General features: G+C 39.5%; 1 protein-coding gene across 1 annotated transcript in view; it reads left to right on the forward strand.

Annotated features, from left to right (window-relative positions):
* The window catches only part of Rad23b (RAD23 homolog B, nucleotide excision repair protein), a 39,462-nt gene extending 17,634 nt beyond the window's left edge, over nucleotides 1-21,828 (forward strand). The window contains exons 4-10 of the mRNA XM_052176514.1: nucleotides 2,194-2,462; nucleotides 9,566-9,621; nucleotides 12,327-12,454; nucleotides 13,687-13,822; nucleotides 14,855-14,982; nucleotides 15,903-16,085; nucleotides 20,177-21,828. Of these exons, the coding sequence (XP_052032474.1) occupies nucleotides 2,194-2,462; nucleotides 9,566-9,621; nucleotides 12,327-12,454; nucleotides 13,687-13,822; nucleotides 14,855-14,982; nucleotides 15,903-16,085; nucleotides 20,177-20,290 (1,014 nt within the window). The 3' untranslated portion in view covers nucleotides 20,291-21,828. The remainder of the gene's footprint in view (nucleotides 1-2,193; nucleotides 2,463-9,565; nucleotides 9,622-12,326; nucleotides 12,455-13,686; nucleotides 13,823-14,854; nucleotides 14,983-15,902; nucleotides 16,086-20,176) is intronic.
* Nucleotides 21,829-22,608: the final 780 nt, after the last annotated feature.

The raw sequence follows: 22,608 nt of genomic DNA on the forward strand, positions 1-22,608 counted from the left end.
TGTAACCTAGATAAGGTTATGTATGTATTAGACCTAACAAGCTCAGAGCCAAAAAATAAAAAGGCATGAAATGAATGCAAGTTCAGTTTTCTTTTCTTTCTTTTTTTTTTTTTAAGGATTTATTTATTATATGTGAGTACACTGTAGCTGTCTTCAGAACAGAAGAGGGCATCAGATCTTGTTATGGATGATTGTGAGCCACTATTTGGTTGCTGGGATTTGAATTCAGAACCTCTGGAAGAGCAGTCACTGCTCTTAACTGCTGAGCCATCTCTACAGCCTGCTAGTTCAGTTTTCAATCAAGAGATAAGAATTTTATAACATAAAAAAGGAAAAGTCAACTAAAAAATGGCATGATTTTTGGAGTAATTCTTAAGAGCTGTTTTATGATTTATGATGTTGTACTATATTAATAAATATATTGGGTAATTTTATGAAAATATTTTTTTCCCCTAAAGTGTAGCTTGAGGACTGGGGAAAAGCTCAGCAATAAAGGTAAAGCTTACCGTGCAGGTTTACAAACCTGAGTTCCAAACCTGAGTTCCGTCCCCTCCAGAACATTCCTCAAACGGATGCTCACACACACTGCTGTAATGGGCTCAGTACTGGGCGTATACACGCTCATCCCTGGGGCGCACTGGTCTTCTAGTCTAGCCTACTTGGTGAGCTCCAGGCCTGTGAGAGAGGTCCTTTTTAAAGGTGATGACCCTTGAGAGTTGATATCTGGCCCTGCCTGCACACACTTGCAGATCAGAGCTTCAACACTTGATTCCTTGAAGAGACTGCTTTGTATATGTGCTTAAAGGTGGATAATCTGAGGAGGAGCAGTGTGTTAGGCATCTTTGCTGTAGTAAAATATCCAAAGTAGAATGTAAAGTAGAACAGGGCGGTGTTGGTGCATACCTTTAATCCCAGCACTTGGGAGGCAGAGGCAGGTGGATTTCTGAGTTAGAGGTTAGCCTGGTCTACAGAGATAGCCAGGGCTACATAGAGAAACCCTGTTTCGAAAAAAACCAAAAAGAAAAAAAAAAAAAGAAAGGTTTATTATTAGGTCAGAGTTTTGCAGAATGGAATTCTAAGCAGCATGGTGAAGACTGCGCAAGGACACCTTGTATTGTGGTGATACCTGTATTTCTATCAATGTGTAGAGTGTGTGTGTGTGTGTATCCTTTTAAAGCCACTGGAATTATTCATGGAAGCTCTGCTGTAATGTAATCTAAAAGACCCTACCTTTAATACCACAGATAAAATTTCTACCTTCCTCATACTGGTTTATCATAAGACTTCAGGATTTATACCAGGTTTGGTGGTACATGCCATTAATCCCGGGCACTTTGTAGGCAGAGCTGACTACTTAAGTGAGACTTGTCTGAAAACAAAGAAGAGGTTAGGGTTTAAATACCTGAGTTTGGGAGGGACCAAATATTGAAAGCACTCTTGGTAATAATGAAAGCAAGTTAAAGTGGATGGTTGATGTAGCTTCATCAAACTAGTTGATAGTGGAATAAATGTGAATTTTCTCCAAAGTCACAGATAACAATAGCAATAGGAAATAGTAAAGTGGACGATGAAACTCTAGTATAAAGTGGAATATTATTCAGCCTATCACAAAATTTTCAGAAAAATAGACTTAGAATTAAGTTATGCAGAGTTCACTGTTTCAGAAAGGACAAAAGGTTGCTCTCCCTCATTGATGCTGAAACATGCAAGTCCTTCCGCCTGTTGCTTTACAGTGAGCAGGAAGGTTTTTCCTCCTAAAATACAAATTATTTGGAATGTTCGTAGACAGTCTACTTCATCCCAAAAAGTTATTTTGCTAATGCTTTTAAGTGGCAATATAATCTTTAAAATTATAATTAAGGTGCATAAATAAAGATTTGTAGAAAATTATATGGTAATTTTGGGTATGTTGTATGTAGTCTATATTTAAAACAGTGACTTCTTAGGTTCTTTTTGTATTGAATTGTTGTAAAGACTAAAATGTGAAGTCTAATGCTAATTGCTCTTGATAGTTAGGATAATTCAATTATCACAGGTACTTTGAAGAGTAGTGAAAGCTTCCATTTGCTAATGTTGATCTTTTATCATCCACTTACAAAATGATGTTCAGTTTACTGGTTATTAGGCTGATTGTGTGGCTGTGCTGTTGAAATGCAGTGATGCCTTACTTACCATGCTATTTAACACATCCAGCCCAAAGCAGTGACAACAGCAGTGCCAGCTACAACCCAGCAATCCAGTACTCCCAGCACCACTACAGTCAGCTCCTCCCCAGCAGCAGCTGTGGCCCAGGCCCCAGCTCCCACCCCTGCTCTGGCTCCCACTTCCACACCTGCCTCCACTACTCCAGCCTCAACTACACCATCTTCTGAACCCGCACCTGCTGGTGCAACTCAGCCCGAGAAACCTGCAGAAAAGCCAGCACAGACACCAGTGCTTACTAGCCCAGCACCAGCTGACAGGTAAGGACTACATTTTAAGAATTACACCACAAGTAGCCATATTTTTTAATTTTTAAGAATCAAACATTAGCCGGGCGGTGTTAGCGCACACCTTTAATCCCAGCACTTGGGAGGCAGAGGCAGGTGGATTTCTGAGTTCGAAGCCAGCCTGGTCTACAGGGTGAGTTTCAGGACAGCCAGGACTATACAGAGAAACCCTGTCTTCAAAACAAAACAAAAAAGAATCAAACATTAATTTCTAAGTGAACTCTGAATCATGAACTTGTGTCTATTTTTCATGTTGGTGCATCTATATGTGCACCTTGTGGTGCGCAACCTATAGGAGGATATAGGTTGATATAATGTATCTCCCTCTATTGTTTTCCACCTTATTTACTTGAGACAGGGTCTTTGGCTGAATCCAGAGCTTGCCAGTTCAGCCAGACTGTCCAGTGAACCTTTGGGATCTACCCCTTACCACCCCCACAGTGCTGGAATTACAGGGGGCATGCCTCTGCACCCTTCTTTGTCATGGCTTGGGGGGGGGGTCTGAAATCAATTTCTAATGGTTGCATAGCAGGCTGTTTATCACCTGAGCTATCTTCCCAGCCAGCTTGTGTCTGTTTTGGTTGTTTACTATTAATAATATTGGCATTTTTATGTAGATTTCTGTGTCCTCAATTTTAAAAAAATGTTTAATGGAAGGTTACTACTTATTTTGACTAGAAATATTTAAGAAATATATAATCAAAAGAATAACTATAAAGCAGCCAGTCATTTTTATTTGTTGTGATTGTGGCCAATGTTTTATGAACAGAAGCATCTTTCCATATAGTGAATAATTCAGTTCTGTGTTGCACTGTATTTAGTTCTGACATTCGTTAGCTCTGACAAGCTTAGAGAGTGGTATACTTAGGATCTTTGGGTGTTTTACTCATCTATAAAATGTGGGTCAAAGTACAACAGTCTGAAGCAAGTGGGAAGTGGCCCATGTGCACAGAGACGGCTGGGGAAGGGAAGTGTCCGTATGTAGCTGTTTCCCTGACGCCTTTTGTTGAGCTAACAGCTGTGAACAGTGCAAACTCAATTATTCAGAGGTGCTGTCATAGGAGCTGACTGACACCTGTAGCTTTTGTATAACACTCCTAGCCACCGCCTCCTGACAGAGCTGCCTCCTCATTACTACAAGTAACTGCTCACTGAAATCTGGTGAATCAGATTGGGGGTGGTGTGGAATTGCAGTGAAAATTATTGAGCAGGTTTTTTGGACAGGATCATGATCTTGTTTTTTGTTTGTTTGCAGGCAGGGGTGGGTTCTTTATTGATAATGATAATGGCCAAAGCAAATGGTTCAGTCATAGTAATTTGCCTAAAAATCATAGAAGGAATTTCCTGCCTTATCTAAAATATGACTTCTATTACTGTCAACCTGAAACTGGTACTAAGCTATTTTTGTTTTCTGACTTAGTATAACTCGTAACACCAGTAGCAGGAGCTATGTGAACGTAGAATCAGAGACACTCACAATGGAAAATGGGCAGTAATTGGAAATGCTTTGAAAGAATGTTTGAAAACAAATAATTTATGGTGTTCATGACAATATACACAGATTTGCCCCTTACACAAGGGTGTGTTCCAGATGTGCAGTGGGTACCTCCTCCTATGTTGTTTTTTCCTTAAGCAAACATGCTCCTGATAAAGTGATCAGGCATACTAAGAGATTAATGACTAATGACAAATGAGAACAATTAAAAAATTACTGGAATAAAAATTGCATGTGAGCCAGCTATTGTGACCCATGACTAATCAGAGGCTGAAGCACAAGGATTGCAAGTGCAAAGGCAGAGTGGGCCACAAAGACAGATTCTGTCTCAAAGAAAAGAATTGTGTAAGGTCGGCATAGTTGCGCATGCCTTTAATCCCAGCACCTGGGAGGTAGAGGCAGGTGGATCTCTGAGTTCCAGGGCCTCCAGGGCTATGTAGAGAGACCCTGTCTCCAAAATAAGTACTTTGAAAAGTATTTTCTTACAATGTCTGATGGTCCTGTAGATGTGTCAGTCTGCATCTCTTCCGTGCCCAGCTCCATTGAGAATGTTTATCCTGGCACTTACAGGAGGCTGCTCTGGTGCATTTGTTCCTCAGCATCAGTACTCTTGCATTGGGGCCATTATTAAAATAAAGGTTTCCTAAACACAAGACTGTGGCACCTTAACAGTAGCTTTGGTAATTGAGACCGCCGGTTTCATATATATGTATGGATATAATGGAGGAAAGATGTTCGTGACAGCCGGCAGTGCTGCTCACAATCATGCTGCTCACAATGGCACACAGCTTGGAACAGTTTATGACTTGCTTTTTCCTGGAGGTTTTAGTAGTTTGAGAAAATGGTATGACATGGGTTATGGGGCACCTTTGTTTTAGATGATCTACTCCCAAATGTGGCTTCTATGTCTGACCTAGTCAGCTGTGTTTTGGAAGAGTCTAGAATCTCCTGTTTGTTGCTGAGAAAAATAGCACAAAACTTAAGGAATATATAATATTTTTTTCTGTGTGTATTAAGCTAGAATACTTTTCTTTCAGCAACTGTTCTGTGGCACCGTTGCCTAATTTAAACCCATTACCCATTATATAGCTAGGATGCATTCTGCTCTCTTACACACTGGAACATCACCAGAATTGGGTTAAACCATTTTTTCAAAGCCTGTGTTCAGAAAGGAATTTAGGAATTTGACAAATTGGTTACCCCCAAAATCTAACATAGACATCTAATGTCTTTAGTCAGCAGAACAATGACTCTTAAATCTTCACAAAACTCACAGAATGAGCATCCATATCTGAACAGAACATTAATGTGCTAATTAGATTCATTTTTGCATAAACTCAAGCCATTCATCAGTCCTCATTTGTGGGAGGTGGCCCTGTGGCCCCACCCCTAGCTGAGGAGTTACTGGCACTAAATGGTTGCTGGGGAAGGGAGTCATTTTTCTATGGATGGATAGGTGGAGTTAGAGCCACAGGTGAGTTGTCTAAGCTCTAAGGGATGGCTTCACACCCAGGCGCATATAGGCAGTACTGTTAGACTCAGTGAGTTATTTTTAAAAAAGGATCATGAAGAGGGGCAGTTGAGGGACAGACAGGTAATAGCTGAGATTTGGGTAGATTTAATCAAGATACATTAAACACGTTACATATTTATTAAATACATACATGCATAAGGTTTCCAAAGAGTAAAATTTTAAGTTAATGTTTTTAATTCTCCCAAGAGTTATGCAAGTTAGGACAGGATTTAGGAGAGAAGACAGTAGACTTCTTTTTTGGTTTGGATTTTTGAGACAGTTTTTCTCTGTGTAGCCTTGGTTGTCCTGGAACTCACTATATAGAGCAGCTTGATTGGAACTCAAAAGATATCCTCCTGCTTCTGCTTCTCAAGTGCAGGCACTAAGGTTGTGCTTCTCTGCTTCTTGGACTTAATACATTACTTAATACTTCTTAGTTGGACTTAACTACACTCGCTACTTGATTTTTGTTTGTTTGTTTGTTTTTAGAGACAGGGTCTCTGTAGTCCTGGCTGACCTGGAACTCACTCTGTAGATCAGGCTGGCCTCGAACTCAGAAATCTGCCTGCTTCTGCTGCCCAAGTGCCTGCTTTGAGTATCATCAAGTGTTCAGGGGATTTATTGTATGTGCTGCTGAAGCAAGCACTTCACTATTTAGTCTTTTTTCTTTATTGTGTATCTTCAGGGAGTATAACAATGGTCTAGAAAACAAGATTCAAAGCACGTCATTTGGTGAGTAGGCAGGAGCTATACTGGAGGCTTCCTCTCCATCACTGCTGTTTAGACATTTTGTGGTTTTGTTGTTTTTGGTTTTTTCGAGACAGGGTTTCTCTGTATAGCCCTGGCTGTCCTGGAGCTCACTCTGTAGACCAGTCTGCCCTTGAACTCAGGAATCCGCCTCCATCTGCCTCTCAGAGTGCTGGGATTAAAGGCATGCGCCACTACCACCCGGCTGACATTTTGTTTTCTATGATTTGCTTTGTTCAGGTCTTTTTTGTTCTCCCAAAGCTAACTGTTAGCAGTATAGATTGTGGTGTTGATCACTGGTATTAAAAAATTCCACTTGTAGCTGGGCAGTGGTGGCTCATGCCTTTAATCCCAGCACTTGGGAGGCAGAGGCAGGCTGATTTCTGAATTTGAGGCCAGCCTGGTCTACAGAGTGAGCTCCAGGACAGCCAGGGCTACACAGAGAAACCCTGTCTCGAAAAGCCAAAAAAAAGAAAAAGAAACTGCACTTGTGGGCTGAAGACATGTCTCATGAGGGAGGGAGAGAAGAAGGGAGGGAGAGAAGAAGGGAGGGAGGGAGGGAGGGAGGGAAGGAAGGAAGGAAGGAAGGAAGGAAGGAAGGAAGGAAGGAAGGAAGGAAGGAAGGAAGGAAGGAAGGAAGGAAGGAAAATTAAAACTTGTGCTTTATAAGGTCATTATTGTTGGTCAAGGACACATTAGAGTCAACCCCAAATTTATCTTACCGTTGTGTTGGTGAAGCAGGAGCAGGTCTCCTGGGAACTGAGTACAGCAGTGACCCACCACACCCAGGCAGTACTTTGTGACATGGGGAAACACATGTGGAACATAAGCCAAGCACTATAGAGCAGCTTTGTATATTTTCTAGGAGTATGTCTTTCAGTTTTTATTGCACTTTTGTATGTGTGCCTGAACATCCATGGCATACCTGTAGAATTCACAGTGCAGCTTGTGGGAGTTGGTTCTCTCCTTGTTCCCAGGGATCAGACTCAAGTCCTCTGGCTTGGGTTTGAGGAAGTCGTTCTGGTCTGATACATTCAGTAATGAGTGAGTGATTGTCTTCATAGTTAAGAAGAAGCTGTGGCAACTTAAGAGTTTGAGTAGCTTAACATGAGCATTAGTTGAATTGCTTGGTGGGATACACACTGTAGACATACCCCTAAGTAGAACTTGATATAAGTATGCATTAATAATGTGATACTCTGGGATACTGTTGATAAATGCTTCATCCTCTGGAGGTGGGAACATGGATTCTACATGGTGTACTGACAAGAGTCAGTTCTAAAAGTATAAAGATTTTATGTAAGATAAAGATAGAAACTAGTAAAGGATGAGGGGAAAATTTAAAAAAATGTTAGAAACCAACTGCACCAGAGCTTATTTGAACTTGTTTTGGCCCACTAGATGGACTACTATCATTTGTGGGAAAATGTTGACACAGACCTGGACATTTGACATGGAATAAATTTAAGTTGAACTTTAGAAACTAGTTGGGAGAGTATGTGTAGTGGTACATGATTACAGTTCTAGCACTTGGGAGGCTGAGGCAGGAAGATCACGAGTTCAAGGCCAGCCTAGGTAATATAGAAAACAAAACAAAAACCATATATAAGCAAAACTAAGATACAGTTATTCTTTAAAATAGGGACTGGTATATTTGTGGTTGTCTCAATGGGGTAAGAGCCTTGGGCAGGGAAATTACTTGGTTTTCATATATTCTTTTGAAATCTTTCCTCCTCCACATACTTAATGTTTTAAGTAGAAACTTTAAAAATTATATAGCAGAGTTGTTTTAGTTGTGATAATCATTATGCTTGGTACTTCCCTGAGTACATGGTTTCTGTTCTTTTTTTCAGTTTTTTCGAGACAGGGTTTCTCTGTGTAGCCCTGGTTATCCTGGAACTCACTCTGTAGACCAGGCTGGCCTCGAACTCAGAAATCCACCTGCCTCTGCCTCCCAGAGTGCTAGGATTAAAGGCGTGCGCCGCCGCCACCACCACCCGGGTGGTTTCTGTTCTTAAAGTTGGAATGAGGGGTGGTGAGATGGCTCAGTGGGCAGAGGCATTAGATTCCAAGCCAGACAACCTGTGTGCTGTGCCTGTAACAGATACACCTATGAACACAAATGCATTTAACTCAAAAACTGAAATTGGAAAGAAGTGTACATGAATGGAGTGCATGTGATAATGTATTCTTCCTGTCACTTGTAACAGTGGGACTGGTGAAATGACCTAACAATTACAAGCACTTAGTTGCTCTAGCAGAGGACCTGGGGTTCAGTTCCCAGCACCTACATGGTGGTCACAACTGTGTGTAACTCCAGGCCCAGGAGATCTAACGCCTCTGACTTCCAAGGCATTACACCTGTGGTACACATATACACACTCTGGGATACTAAAATAAAGATTATAATTACTTGTTACTTATGCGCTGTGCAATATTTATGATAGTCCACCTTTCCTTTCATTGCTCCTCCCATTTGTCCTCTTCATTCCTCTAGTTAATTTCACTTCTACTTGTGTATATCCATATCAACATCTCCATGGTGTTTTATAATCTTGTTTGTTAGCCTTTTACTTTGAACTTCATTTTCTCAACAAAACAGAAATGTACATGTTTGCATGCATGTTTTTGCTGGTTAACCTAGGACTGTATGCTTAAAATTGGTTTTCTTTAGGTTAGCATAGGATCTATACCCCCACCTCTCTTTTTGCATATGCTATATAACTTTTTTAAATTTATTTATTATTATATGTAAGAACACACCAGAAGAGGGTGTGTGTCAGATTTCTTTACAGATGGTTGTGAGCCACCATGTGGTTGTTGGGATTTGAACTCAGAACCTTTGGAAGAATAGTCAGTACTCTTAACCTCTGAGCCATCTCTCCAGCCCAGCTATATAACTTGTGTGCCTTCTTCCCTATTAATTGTTGAAAACTTTCATAGAAAACCTCACTGAAAGACTTGGCTGCCTGCTTGGTTTCTATATGTGTGCTACTTTATCATGTAGTACTTTTGATGTTTCTTCCCCTTTGACTTGATTTCTAGGGTATTCTAACTGCATTGCTGTTTTCGTACTTAGAGCAATGTTTTTAAGGGTGTTGTATTTATAGCCTTTTGATGTTTACAATGATAAATTCTCAGAAGTCTTAAGTTGAAATATTTTCCTTAACTATAAATCCTACAGGTACAGCTTTGGACATAACCTCTTAACAGACTGTCCTACCCGTACACTTTAATATTTTAAGTATTCTTTAGAAATTAGTTACTGTAAAATGAATTTTGCATACTTTTTAAAATGATTTTTCTAAAAACTCTTTACAGTACACCAGGAGATTCTTCCCGGTCAAATCTTTTTGAAGATGCAACAAGTGCCCTTGGTGAGTGTAACTTAGAAAACAGGTTGTCAGATTCATCTTCTAGACCACACTGACAATGTCCGCTTCATGACCATTTACAATTAAGCTTTAAAATGATTTATTTATATCGTTAGTACTAGAGACTTTGATGTGTTCTGCTGAATTCTTTAAAATCTCTTGCTGTTAAATACATCCTTTGGAGCAAATTATTTTCCCAATGTGAATGTCCTGTGGTCTTACCAGGTTTGGTCTGGGTAAGGCCTATTGCAGAAGAGCCTTTGAGGCCTTGCTGGTTTCTTTTGTGTGCCTCATGCTTGTTTGTCTACCTCCAGTTCTCATCCACTGTACTCTCTTTCTAGATGCCCCATGTAGTGAAAAGGTCTTCTTGCCCCAGTCTTCCCCTTTCCTTTCATCTCTAAAACTGTCAACTTTTCCCTTCCATGATTAAACCCTTGATGTACAGTTCATGTTTTTATTGTTAATTGGCTGGTATTCCTGTTTCTGTTTTGGTAGAGTAGGTTAAAGACTGGGATAGTTGCAGTCTTCTGTTTGACTCAGTTCTGCACCAGCAGCACCAGCATTCTGATGGCTCTAAAAACCCTTGGGATAACACATTGGTCCTGAACTACTTGGGCTTTAACTCCTGATACCCTTGTTGTATGTAGAGACAAAAATGTAGGTGTTTTATTTAAATAGCCCAAGATTACCTAGGTATACTAAATTCAGAATTTCATCTTTGAAAAACTTTCCTGGAGCAACACTGCCACCAGATACTTTCAGTAAGCATCAGTTCATGAGACTGGAGGCATACTACTTCATACACAGAAAGCCATCAATTACAGAGAATTGTTGTAAAGGTATTGGAAGAACTAGACAAGAGGATTACTAAGAGAATGGTAAACCATTCTGTAGGTTCAGAGCTAGAGCCAGCTGGCTCTAATGTTGTCTTAATGTTACTAAAGGTAAAGGCTCTGGTTATTACCAGTATCACCACGATAGAGAGCTTTGGTGCTGTTGAGTAGGAGCCAAGCTGCTGTTGTTGCTGCTGCTGTTACATCTAAACCTCAGCTGTTGGTGGGGATGTTTTTACTTACACACTTTTTAAAAAGAGGCATATTTTGCTCATGTTTCAGTCTGTAGGAAGCAGAACAATTTATGACTTGGTCAAGGAGCCAACAAATAGGAATGCTAGTACTCCCTTAATATCTATACCTTTATGTCACTGGATCATTCTACCTCCAGTTTATAGTCTGGAGGTAGGGTTTCTGCTCTGTTGAATCCCTGCTTCTTTAATTTTCCATTTGGCTTTTGTGATACCTTTCCTGTTCTATGTATGTCTCAAATTCTTTTCAAGCACTATAGTAAAATACTATTCCTGACTCTAATTATGTACTTTATGTGGTTCTGCTTTAGGCCATAGTTAAACATTTAACCTGTGGGAATGGCTGAGTACCATACATATGTTGTAGGGGTTCCCCACATGAATTGTGCTGCTCATTTCCCTCTGAACTTGCAGACTTGTTTATTTAAACTTCCAAGGGGAAATCTGCAACCTCCCAAATATTTGTTCCCTTCCTTGCTTGCACCGGTGTGCTTGCTGTTGTTCATAGGTGACAATATGGCTGCTGACCACTTAAACTAGAGGGCAGAGTTGGGGGTGGGAGACCATAACCAATCCATTTTCTGAGGTGGCAAGAACTGCAGAACACAAGTGGGAAAGAAAATAGTTTTGACAGAGGTGAGATGAGTGGGAGCAGCTTTCCTTCAGGCAAGCTACTATCCGTCTGGGGAGATTGGAGACAGCATGTGCATTAGTGCTCAGGTATAGTACTTGCAACTCTGTCCCTAGTAGGAAATTGTAACTTTCCCAACCTCTGGGCTTTCCATCAGTTTTAAAATACAAGGTGTCAAAAGAAAAAGATAAAACAGTCTTATTGCACGAGAATTGATAGTTTGAAGTATGTACAGCAGGTGTTGTTGGTCTTCTGTGCTATAGCATTTGTCCTTATGTCTGCTATTGTCCTTGAACTTGTGTAGAGAACACTAGAACTTGTGTAGAGAACACTGGACTTCATCGCACAGCAGCAGCCTTCCAAATGGGATTATGAGAACAGTACACAGGGGCTGGCTCCCTGGTCTCTTAGTAACAGACCTGTAAATTGTTTCTTGTATTTATACCTGTATTTTTACTAAGCATATAAAACCTCCTAGTTTTCTGTTAGTTTTGTAAGAAACCACACAGTTAGTGGTATAAAACAATTTGTTAACTGGCCATTTTTATAGGTCAGAACCTTTGACGTGGATCTTGCTGACCAATACCGAGGAATCAGCAAGATTGCACGTTACTTGGAGACTTGGGAGAACCTAGTTTCTTATCACTTCTTGAAGCTTGCATACCATTTCTCCACCTGCAAAAAAACAACAGCTGAACTCTGGTCCTGCTTTTGTCTTTATTGTCTCTAACCCTGTTTCTGTCCCACTTTACTTTTAAGGACCCTTTCTGATGACATTGGGTGCATCTGGACAGTCACTTCCCTTTGTCATACATATTTATAGGTTAGCTACATATTTATAGGTTAGCTCCATATGACTTATTACATTGTTTATTGTCTTAGCCTAGCAGAGCAGTATATGAAACATAGACATCATGCACTGAAGACCTATGGAGAGAATGTTTGTTGAATGTTCTGTACTTTTTTTCCCTTGTCCTCCACATACCTGTGTAGTGACGGGTCAGTCTTACGAGAATATGGTAACTGAGATCATGTCAATGGGCTATGAACGAGAACAAGTAATTGCAGCACTGAGAGCCAGTTTCAACAACCCTGACAGAGCTGTGGAATATCTTCTAATGGTGAGAAGTGTGTTTTACTTGTCTCTTTCAAACTCTTGAAGAAATTAAGATTTTAATAGATGAGTTAACAATTCAGTGGAGAACATTATATGGTAGATATTTCCCACCACCACCCAATGTTAACATTTTGTGTTGCTAAAATGTAACCTACTGGAAAAGATTCTGAAATGTTTCTTTAGAAAATGATGTGAGGTGAGTTAGGAAGCAGCTCTTCCTTTGAGCAGTACCAAACTAGTGAGGCTCTGGTAAGGCAACTTGTAATTGGACAGACTGACACCTGAGGTGAATTACTTAGAGCAAAATTTTAGTTCTCCTCTGAGGAAGCAGCATTAACTTTTCTGTTTGAGAATTTGATGGACGTTCTGGACCCTGAATCTGCTAATAGTCTTGTAACAACCCCATGTGAAAAATAGCTGTGTTGAGTGCTTGTAGTGTAGCCCCCATTAGCCACTGCTCTGTCTTCTTTAAGTGAATTTGGCTTTGGCTTAATAGGAAATTAACTCATTACCATCTGCTAAAGTCTAAATTTGATGGTTTTTTTAAGTGGGTATAACTGCCATTTGTTTAAATCATGTGCATCAAAGTAGAAAATCTGAGTGTTCCTTTTAAAGTGTAATAATTGCAAAAGATAAATGCTTGAAACATATGAAAAGCATCATTTGAAATGTAAATTTTAAAGTTGTTGTTGTTGTTTTTTTTTTTAATGTGTGACATTTTTTAGGTGATACTTGTTTAGAAACATTAGGTCAGTAGAGGAGACTTGTTGCTTGTCCACCAGTTGCCTGGTTCATGTAAACACAGTCCTTTGGTTCACAGAATGACAGATTATGAAAACCTCTGAAGCAAAAGTCTCCTAGTATGCATGGGCATTGAACGCCTTAGTTACTGATACTCTTAGAGTTTAATCGGACATGGGCTGTGGCTGATACTGGATAGTGTATCTGTCTGTCACTGGAAAATTCTGAATGCTACCTTGTGCTACAGCATTGTATCTGGGCTACTTGTAAGATTTCATAAGCAGACATCTGTCATACACAATGTTCTGCAAGCTACAGATGTTTTGCTGTGTCTAATATTTAGCGTGTGTGTGTGTGTGTGTGTGTGTGTGTGTGTGAGAGAGAGAGAGAGAGAGAGAGAGAGAGAGAGAGAGAGAGAGAGAGAGAGAGAGAGAGAGAGATAGGGGGGTAGATAATTGAGATCGAGATCTTAAAACTTGGAAATTGTGTTGGCAGGGAATCCCCGGAGATAGAGAAAGTCAGGCTGTGGTTGATCCTCCTCCCCAGGCTGTGACTACTGGAACTCCTCAGTCTCCAGCCGTAGCTGCAGCTGCAGCAACCACGACAGCAACAACAACAACCACTTCTGGAGGTAAAGTGACTGTCAGACGGGAAATGGTCTTGAGTTTAAAGATTGTTTAATGTGAAATACTTCAGTGGTTAAGATTTATTCCCAGAACACTTGGATAAACCTTATGTTTTTTTTCAGTCACAATAGAGAGATTCTCCGGCTTTTAGTGTACACCAGTGCTGTCAGGGCTTACATGACTAGTTCACTCTGAAAAACGCCTGCTCACAGTTGGAATTCAGTATCGGGTTTGAGTGGTTTGCTCACCTTGCTAAGAATGTAACATTTCAGGCAAAGTAGAGAGGCACAGTCCTTTAATCCTAGCATTGGGAAGCAAAGGCAGATGCTTATCTGAGTTTGAGGGACATAGTCTATGCAGCAGAGTTCTCAAACAGCCAGGGTACATAGAGGGAAGGAAAGAGGGAGAGACACTATCTCAAAAATGGTGATGGTGGTGGTGGGGTTTTTTTTTTTTTTGTTGTATTTTTGGTTGTTTTGTTAAGTTTTTTTTGTTGTTGTTGTTTTTGTTTTTTGTTTTTTTTTTGGAATTGTTTGTTTTGGGTTGCTAGCTTCTTGCTCTTATTTTGGCAAACAGTTGGGACTCATTATGTAGTGGAAAGAGGAGGTGTGGCTCTGGCTCAGATTTAGTATTTCCCATTCACTGCTTACTAGTTAACTTTGGTCCCTGAGTCTCACTTTATTGTTACACATAATATAGGACTAATATCCATAAATATGCATGTGTTTATTTGTGAGCAACTGCAATAACAGGACAGCCTTATATTTTGATATAGAACACCATTTTTTTTGTGTGATGGTCTCAGGGCATTGTGGATAGGTCAGCCTCTCAGTATTCTATCCTTTGCTAATACTAGTATAACTTCTCTAGAGCAAAGGTGGCAGGCCCAGTGGGGTTTGGGGAGTTTGTGACTTTCTCTATAACACTAGAAAGCAAGTCATTTATTTTCATGTGTAGTATTTTCTATCTGAATGATGGTTTAACTACCTGCTATTACATGTACTTACTGTTTTTGTTTTGAAATGCTTGTATTCCAGGCCACCCGCTTGAATTTTTACGGAATCAGCCTCAGTTTCAACAGATGAGACAAATTATCCAGCAGAACCCTTCCTTGCTTCCAGCTTTGCTACAGCAGATAGGTCGGGAGAACCCTCAGTTGCTGCAGGTGACTTATTCACATTAATTTGGAAAATGGGATTGGAATGTTTGTTTTGTACTATAGTTCAACCCAGAGCCTGTGTTCTACATAGGCATAAAGAAGAACAAATTGAGATATAAAGATGATCAGTTTATATTGATTAACTAAGTTTTGGAAAAGTTTATTTCTTCTTTCTGATTTCCCAAGTACATTAATGCATTAGAGAATCTGAGAGGGTGTTTAACTTTATAAATGGCTTTTTATTAGATTACTACTAGTGGTACATTGCCTCTTAGAAACTTAACCTCTAGGCATACTTCATGCTCAGACCAGAAAATAGTTGAGTTTTATACAGCACAGAATAGCCTATTAGTGTGGAAAATAAAATATACATGAAGAGTAAGTTACTCACTTACTTATTCTACTCAGGCCCATGGTCACTTTTTTTTCTTATTTTTTAAGATTTATTTATTTATGAGTACACTGTAGCTGTCTTCAGACACACCACCAGAAGAGGGCATCAGATCCCATTACAGATGGTTGTGAAGTCACAACGAGGTTGCTGGGAATTGAACTCAGAACCTCTGGAAGAGTAGTCAGTGCTCCTAATGGTAGCTTTTTAATGTTGATTTTTATGAGTGTAATATTTTTTGGGGAAGAATTTGCATTCTCTCTATTTACCTTTCAGAACTGTTGTGTTTCTTTAATAATGTAAGAAATCACTTAAAAGTAACTTTCTGGCTCTTTTAGATAGAGCTGGTCTGAAATTCAATATACTATAGGACTCAGGCACACCTAAGATGATCCTCTGCCTCTGCCTTCCAAGTACTGGAATTAAAGTGTGATTCCTTATGCCTGGCTTGTCTTTTTCTTGTTTTTATTAAGGATTGCTTTTTCCCTACAGATAGTAATTATGTGTTATTTCTTCTGTTTTTATATCACTACAGCAAATTAGCCAACACCAGGAGCATTTTATTCAGATGTTAAATGAACCAGTTCAGGAAGCAGGTGGTCAAGGTGGAGGAGGCGGCGGAGGAGGAGGCGGAGGCGGCGGAGGGATTGCAGAAGCTGGAAGCGGGCACATGAACTATATTCAGGTCACACCTCAGGAGAAAGAAGCTATAGAGCGGGTGAGTTTAGGTACAGTTTGAGTTCCTGGGTCAGTAGTGGCATTTCTGTCCCTTGTCCCAGGGACGGCAGTAAAGACTGCCTCTTAGCCACATTCCCTGCTTTTTGTTCTTTCTTGGCCCCAATAGCAGCAAAGTACCTTCTTGAGTAAATCAAGTATTAATATTAATTGGTTAAAGCACTAAACATGCAAATTAATTCAAAATCACTCATTTTTCATACTTTAAATTTTACTTTGCTACTGTCCCCAGAATGTTGAATATGTATATGAATTACATGTGAGTGGTGTACAGCAAACACAAGACATTAGCCATCTGTCCTAGCAAGCGGATTGGTACTCCATTTCTCCTTTACTTTTTACATTATTTTCACATTGTTATGAAGTGTTTGACATAGTAATCAGAGCACTGTATTCACAGAGATCTCTGCCTCTCTTGCTGAGATTAAAGATGTGCTTGCCCATGTCTGGTTTTAATTTTCTTCTGTAATTAGGCTTCAGTTGGTTTCTCATTGTAGCTTTTCTTCCTTTTCTTTTCTGTTTTTCTTTTCTCTGTGATTTTGTCTGTTTTCTTGGTGTTACAGAGAACATTGCTTAATCCAAGTGAAAGTCAGGTTTACCAGTTCTTCCAAAGAATCCACAGATTGCTCTTCTATGTGTAGGGCTGTGATCCATTGTGAGTTGTTTTAGTATTGAGTATGAGTGAGTATCTGCTGTTTTGCATGTGGATATCCATGTATCCCAACACCATTTGTTAAAAAGACTTTGAAGTTACAGGTTCCTGTAAAAGGTCAGTGGTGCACAGATGTGTCAGGGTTATTAGGGACTCAGTTTTAATCCTTTGCTTTATGTTTATCCATAGCCATCAAGGCCAGTACCTCACTCCTTACTACCTTTACTGTAGATGTCTAGTAAGGTTTCAGGGTTTCATGCTTGGGACAAGTTGTCTGAAATATGAAGTGCATATTTAACAAGTGTCCCAGGCCTCCAGTTCTCTCAGCGTCCTCCAGTTACAAGGCACGGCTGGCATACCCTGCCATGTATGCGGAACTTTCTAGACCATGAGCTGGCCTTCTCTCACCAGCGGCTCTTTACTATATAGCCCAGACATTTTGGTTCTTTCTCTCTCTACATCTCTAATCTCTCTATATTCTCCTTCCCACCCACCCCCACCCCTGCCAATCAACCAGTATTGCCTTCCTTCTGTCTCCCTATCTGCCTGTCTGCATAGCAGCTTCATGACCCTCCTGTAAGGTTGGGGAACCTGTCCGAGGGCTTCCCAAGCAAGCCACCTTTATACTTTAATTTGGTTGAATTGGCTCATTTCTCCGGCAGGGAATAACTTATTAGCAAGTATGAAATCAGAGGGTGTTGAGTGCTCCAACTTTGTTTACAAAATACTTGTGACTGTTCTAGGTCCCTCATTCTTCTGTGTAGATCTCGGGTCTGCTGGCCCAGGCTCAGGGGCAGAACTGTTGGCTGAGTTCAGAGCCTTCATTACGCTTACTCTGGAAATGAATTTGGGAAATGTCTCTTTCTGGTTTTTGGGTTTGTCATTTGGGCAGTCTTAATATATAGTAGCCTGTTGTGGCTTTCAGCTTGGTATGTGGGTAAGGGTAACCTTGAAGTCTTGATTCTTCTGTCAAGTTTGCAAGTGCTGGGATTGTAGCATGCCCACTGAGACCTTGTTAGCCATCTGAGTGTGACGGGGCAGCATTGTGACCCCAGCACCTAAGACTTAACACTGTGTAGTAAGATCATTTTCAAAATGTTCCTTATTAGTTGCAGAGAAGTACAGTTTGGTTTTGTGTGGTGATCTTATATTCTCCCAAATCTTGCTGAACTCATTTGTTGGTTTATTCCCATGGAGTTTGCTGGTTAGGGAAGTTCCCCTTCGGTGTCAGGGTGTGAAGATTTTTGTCATAACAAATTAAATACTTTTTCTAAGTTTATCAAAGGATCATCTTTTATTCTTACAAGTAGTTTATTTATATATAGAAACAACATTTGCATTCCTGGGATAAAGACCATTAAATAAAGCTCTTTGATTTATTCATAACAACTATTACTTTGTAGTTTTCCTGGTGGTGAATATCCTGTTTTAGTATTGGGGAATTGTGACCCCACAGAAGGAGTAGAGGGTATTTTTGGAAGAATTTAAGAATTGATCTCAATTGTTTAAGGAGCTGATAGAGTTTATCGGTTGCCATCTGAGCCTCCATTTTCCCTTTGAGAAAGAAGTTCTGTGAGTGTGTACTTCGTTACACTTTTCACTTGTCAGAAGGTAGGAATGTTTCTGAATTTTAGTCCTTTAGCAATGTGAATCTTTAGTTTTCTTTTTTTCCTTGATCTTAAATATTTTGTCAGTTAATGATCTTTTTATGGGTTTTTAAATTTTGCTTGTTTTTTTGTTTTTAATCATTGAAATATCAATATTTTCTCTTAGAATACATCCTGAAGTTTTCCATCCTTCTACTTCTCCCAGCCCCGCTCTTTGCAGGTTTTGTTTTGTTTTAAATGTTACTGGTTTTCTAGTTAATATTAAGTGGTTAGTTTTCCTCTAACACTCTCCTGCTGTCAAGACCAGTTGCCTTATAGTGCTGGATACTTTCTTTGATTTCCTTGTTGGTGCTGTCTGATAGTGGTGGCATTGAAGTCTCCAGGTACAGCAGCATTGCTGATTTCTCTCTTCTGTGTTAGTTTTGTGTGTTATATTTTTGACTTCTTGTTATATATGTCTATCATTATGTTTTCTTGGCTCCCTTTCTTTAAGTCGTAAAAATATCCTTCATCTCTGGTGTTTTGTCTAGTAACTAAAGCTCCTCTAGTTGTCTTTTGGTTATTGTGGGCATCATGTTGTTTTTACATTTTTAACATCTTTGTGACTTTAAGTCTAAATTTATGTCTCATTGCAATGTGCCATTGAATTGTCCCAACTCTTTTCTATTACTTCAGCTACCCCAATTTTAATTTAGATACAAACTTAGATAACACATTCATTTTTGGAGTTTTTCTATTTTAATTTATAAATAACTTCTTTTGCCAAATTGGGATTGTTTTTTAGTTTATTTTGGTTGCATTATCGTTTCTAGTTCTTAATAGTCTTCTCTGCCGTGTGTAATAGAAAGTTTTTGAGAGGTTGAGGAGGGTCTTCATCTGACTTGAGAAGCTATAATTTTATATGGTAATTAGTTTACTTGAGAGTTTAAAGGCTTTAAAAGCAGTATTAAATCTTAAGTAGTTTTAATAGTTTTTAAATTTTTAAATAATTTTGATCCGTTTTTAAGTGAGATTAAATAACTGGTTCAAATATGCTATAAATATAAGCACAGTCATCTTCATTTCACCATACACTGTGGTACTGGAATTAATCACCCACTTTTCTACTGTAAAGTATTGATTACGGCAAGGAACTGAAGAGCATCATAGAAAGCTACAACCTATGTTAAGAAATGAAACATTGGCCGGGCAGTGGTGGCGCACGCCTTTAATCCCAGCACATGGGAGGCAGAGGCAGGCGGATTTCTAAGTTCGAGGCCAGCCTGGTCTACAGAGTAAATTCCAAGACAGCCAAGACACAGAGAATCCCTGTCTCAAAAAAACAAAACCAAAAAAGAAATGAAACATTGATATTGGGATATAAAGTGAATAAATTAATTTAAAAAAGAAATGAAACATTTGCTTTTACAAAAAGTTGATGCACGAGTTCTTTCTACACACTCCCCCTTTCTTAAACCTCTAGTTACTAAAACCATTTGATGTCCATATTTGTTTGTGCTCATTTACTTTTAAATCAGGACCGTTAACTCCTGGTTTTTAGTGTAAAGGCCAGAACGCACTTTAATGCAGAGTGCCTGTTAATTTAATCTCCTTAACTAAGAACAACATTTAAAAAATAAAATAAAATCTTTGGATGGTTATAAACCTTCTCCCCACTGTAATTAAGAGTGTTGAACAGTGAGTGAATCCAGGTTCCAGTGAGGGTGGCCTTGTCAAGTTAAAGTGTCCAGGGACAATGTCACAATCCCTGGTATATAAAGCAGACCTAATTCACCATAATCGATGAGTTGATTTAATTGCTTCCTTTTTTTCCAGTTAAAGGCATTAGGATTTCCTGAAGGACTTGTGATTCAAGCATATTTTGCTTGTGAGAAGAATGAGAATCTGGCTGCCAACTTTCTTCTACAGCAGAACTTCGATGAAGACTGAAGGGACTCTTTTGTACCTCACACTCACACCAGTGCATTACACTAACCTTGTTCACTGGATTGTCTGGGGTGACTTGGGCTCATATCCACAATATTTGGTATACGGTAGTAGGTTGGTGGGGGTGGGGGTGGGAGCTAGGATATAGGGCAGGGATACATACAGTGCATGTCTGCTTCAATTAGCAGATGCTGCAGATCCACACAGTGTAAAATACTATACAACCAAACATCCGCCTTTACAGGTCTTTATTCTTCTAAGCAGTAGGTAACTTCCTGGGTTTCATTCTTTCTAGTGTACTAGATCCAGAAATTTAGTGTGATGCCCTGCTTTCTCTTTTCTTTGACTTAACATTGGTTTCTGAAAGAATCTTTGCTACCTAGAACCTATAGTCTGTTTTATGGCAACACTGGATAATGGCTTTTTGAAATTGAGGGGGGAACATTGCAGCATCTGTAAACAGAAACGCCAAATTATTGATAGTCATTGTTGCTGCTTCACATAAGGATGAAATTGATGCAGAAGGAAGCCCATTCTTTGTGGTCAGTGCTTGGGGTGGGGAGGGGAGAAAGGGGGCTTTTTCTTAAAATGAAAATAATTACTGCTATTTTAAAATTTCTTGATTATTGAATGTGAGACCCTCTAACATGATTTGAGAAGCTGTACACATATAGGCAGAGTTATTTTCCTGTTTACATTCTTTGTTTGGGGGTAATTGGTAGGTGTCTAATTACTGTTTACTTCATTGTTGTATTGCAGTAAAAGATTTAAAACAACCATTGCATGTTTGCTTTTGATGTCTCCCTTTGTGTAATTAGCACTTTTGGGGCCAATGAAGAAACTTTGCAGCATTCACTCCCTTCCCCCTCCCTTTTCCTCAGTATAAACGTGTTTGATCAGCAAGTCGTGAGTCAAACTGCTGCCTTTAAAAAAAAAAAACACCACAAAAGCTGATTCAGTTCAAAATTAATGCAAATCTTTCAAAACTGGGTTTCTGATACTTGTGGATGTTTTTCTTTATTAGATAAGAATGTATTACCATTAAATCCATTAGTATTACATTGCTTTCAAAGAGAAGGTGGGTGGAACTATAATCCAGCATCTTTGACTGCATTTAAAGATGGGAGCACACTTTTGTATGGTTGGGCGATGTGGCTGGAAAGTACTTTGGAAAATATACAATCAAGATATTTCGTCTCATATTAAAAGAAAAATCTCAATCATGGTGTTGGCTTTTATTTGGATTTTGCTCATCTTGGTTTTTCTTTGGAAACTCCCTCATTGGTGTTACTATTTGATTGTAAAGAGGGGCCCAGTATCAGCTTGTTAAATTTGTCAAATCTTTTCCTGAGTCTGAGACTATTGAAGGAAATAATGTTTCCCACCGTCTGATACTGTGTAAGAAGATGGCTTTGCAGACCTCTGCGCAGTCTCTTGCAGTGTGCTTACCATCACTTGGTGATGACTCTGAGCTTTCTCATCATGTGCTTATAACCTGTTCCATGAAAATAAATGAAACCAAGATTTTTCTTCATGATGTACCATGTTTAACTTTGATGTATTTATTCCGTAAACTGGGTAGGCTGTTGCCCATGTGCTTTGCAGTGGATCATGGGAGAAGTCTCAGGAGGATGGAACATTATTCTTTCAAGACAGAGCCACAGTATGTGGGGGAGAGGGGTAACATGTCCAGTGGGACAGGGGACTGCTTCCATTTGTTGTCCCACCCGCTCCCTTACTCCTCAGAAATAGCATAAGACAATACAGGAAGCTTATAAAAATAGCGGCTGTTTCTCTTTGGAAAGTGACAGCACAAGTTGGTGGCCTGGAACGTCTGTCCTTGGACATACACCTGCAGCTACTAGGAGTAATAAGTGATTTCCCCAGAGGACGGCACAGCCAGTGTGACCATTTGTTTCTTCCTCAGCTGAGACACCATACATGAATGAAGTGGGCTTCCATGCTTGTTGCTATTACTGCTAAATTAGATAGTTTTGGTAAATATCCTTAATAGAGGTGACTATTGGACTTTTGAACCCTGCATTTGAGTTATGCTAGCATCTTTAGTACTTTTATTTTGCTGCTCTGTAGGAAAGATGAGGAGGCTGGATTTTATATTTGTAAGATTATTTTGCCATCTTCTAGTCAAATATTTTTGTTCCATTGTTTAAAAGTACTGAAATGTTCCGCCCTGTTACATTTTCCTGTACTAGATGACTAGGATTCCAGTGAATTGACTATAAAGTATTTTCAACACACCTGACATTGCATTTCTCATTTTTTAGTATTCTTATATACAGGCTTAGATGGGAAGTGATGTT

The sequence above is a fragment of the Apodemus sylvaticus genome, chromosome 3, assembly GCF_947179515.1.
Source record: "Apodemus sylvaticus chromosome 3, mApoSyl1.1, whole genome shotgun sequence".
In the NCBI taxonomy this organism is placed as follows: domain Eukaryota; kingdom Metazoa; phylum Chordata; class Mammalia; order Rodentia; family Muridae; genus Apodemus; species Apodemus sylvaticus.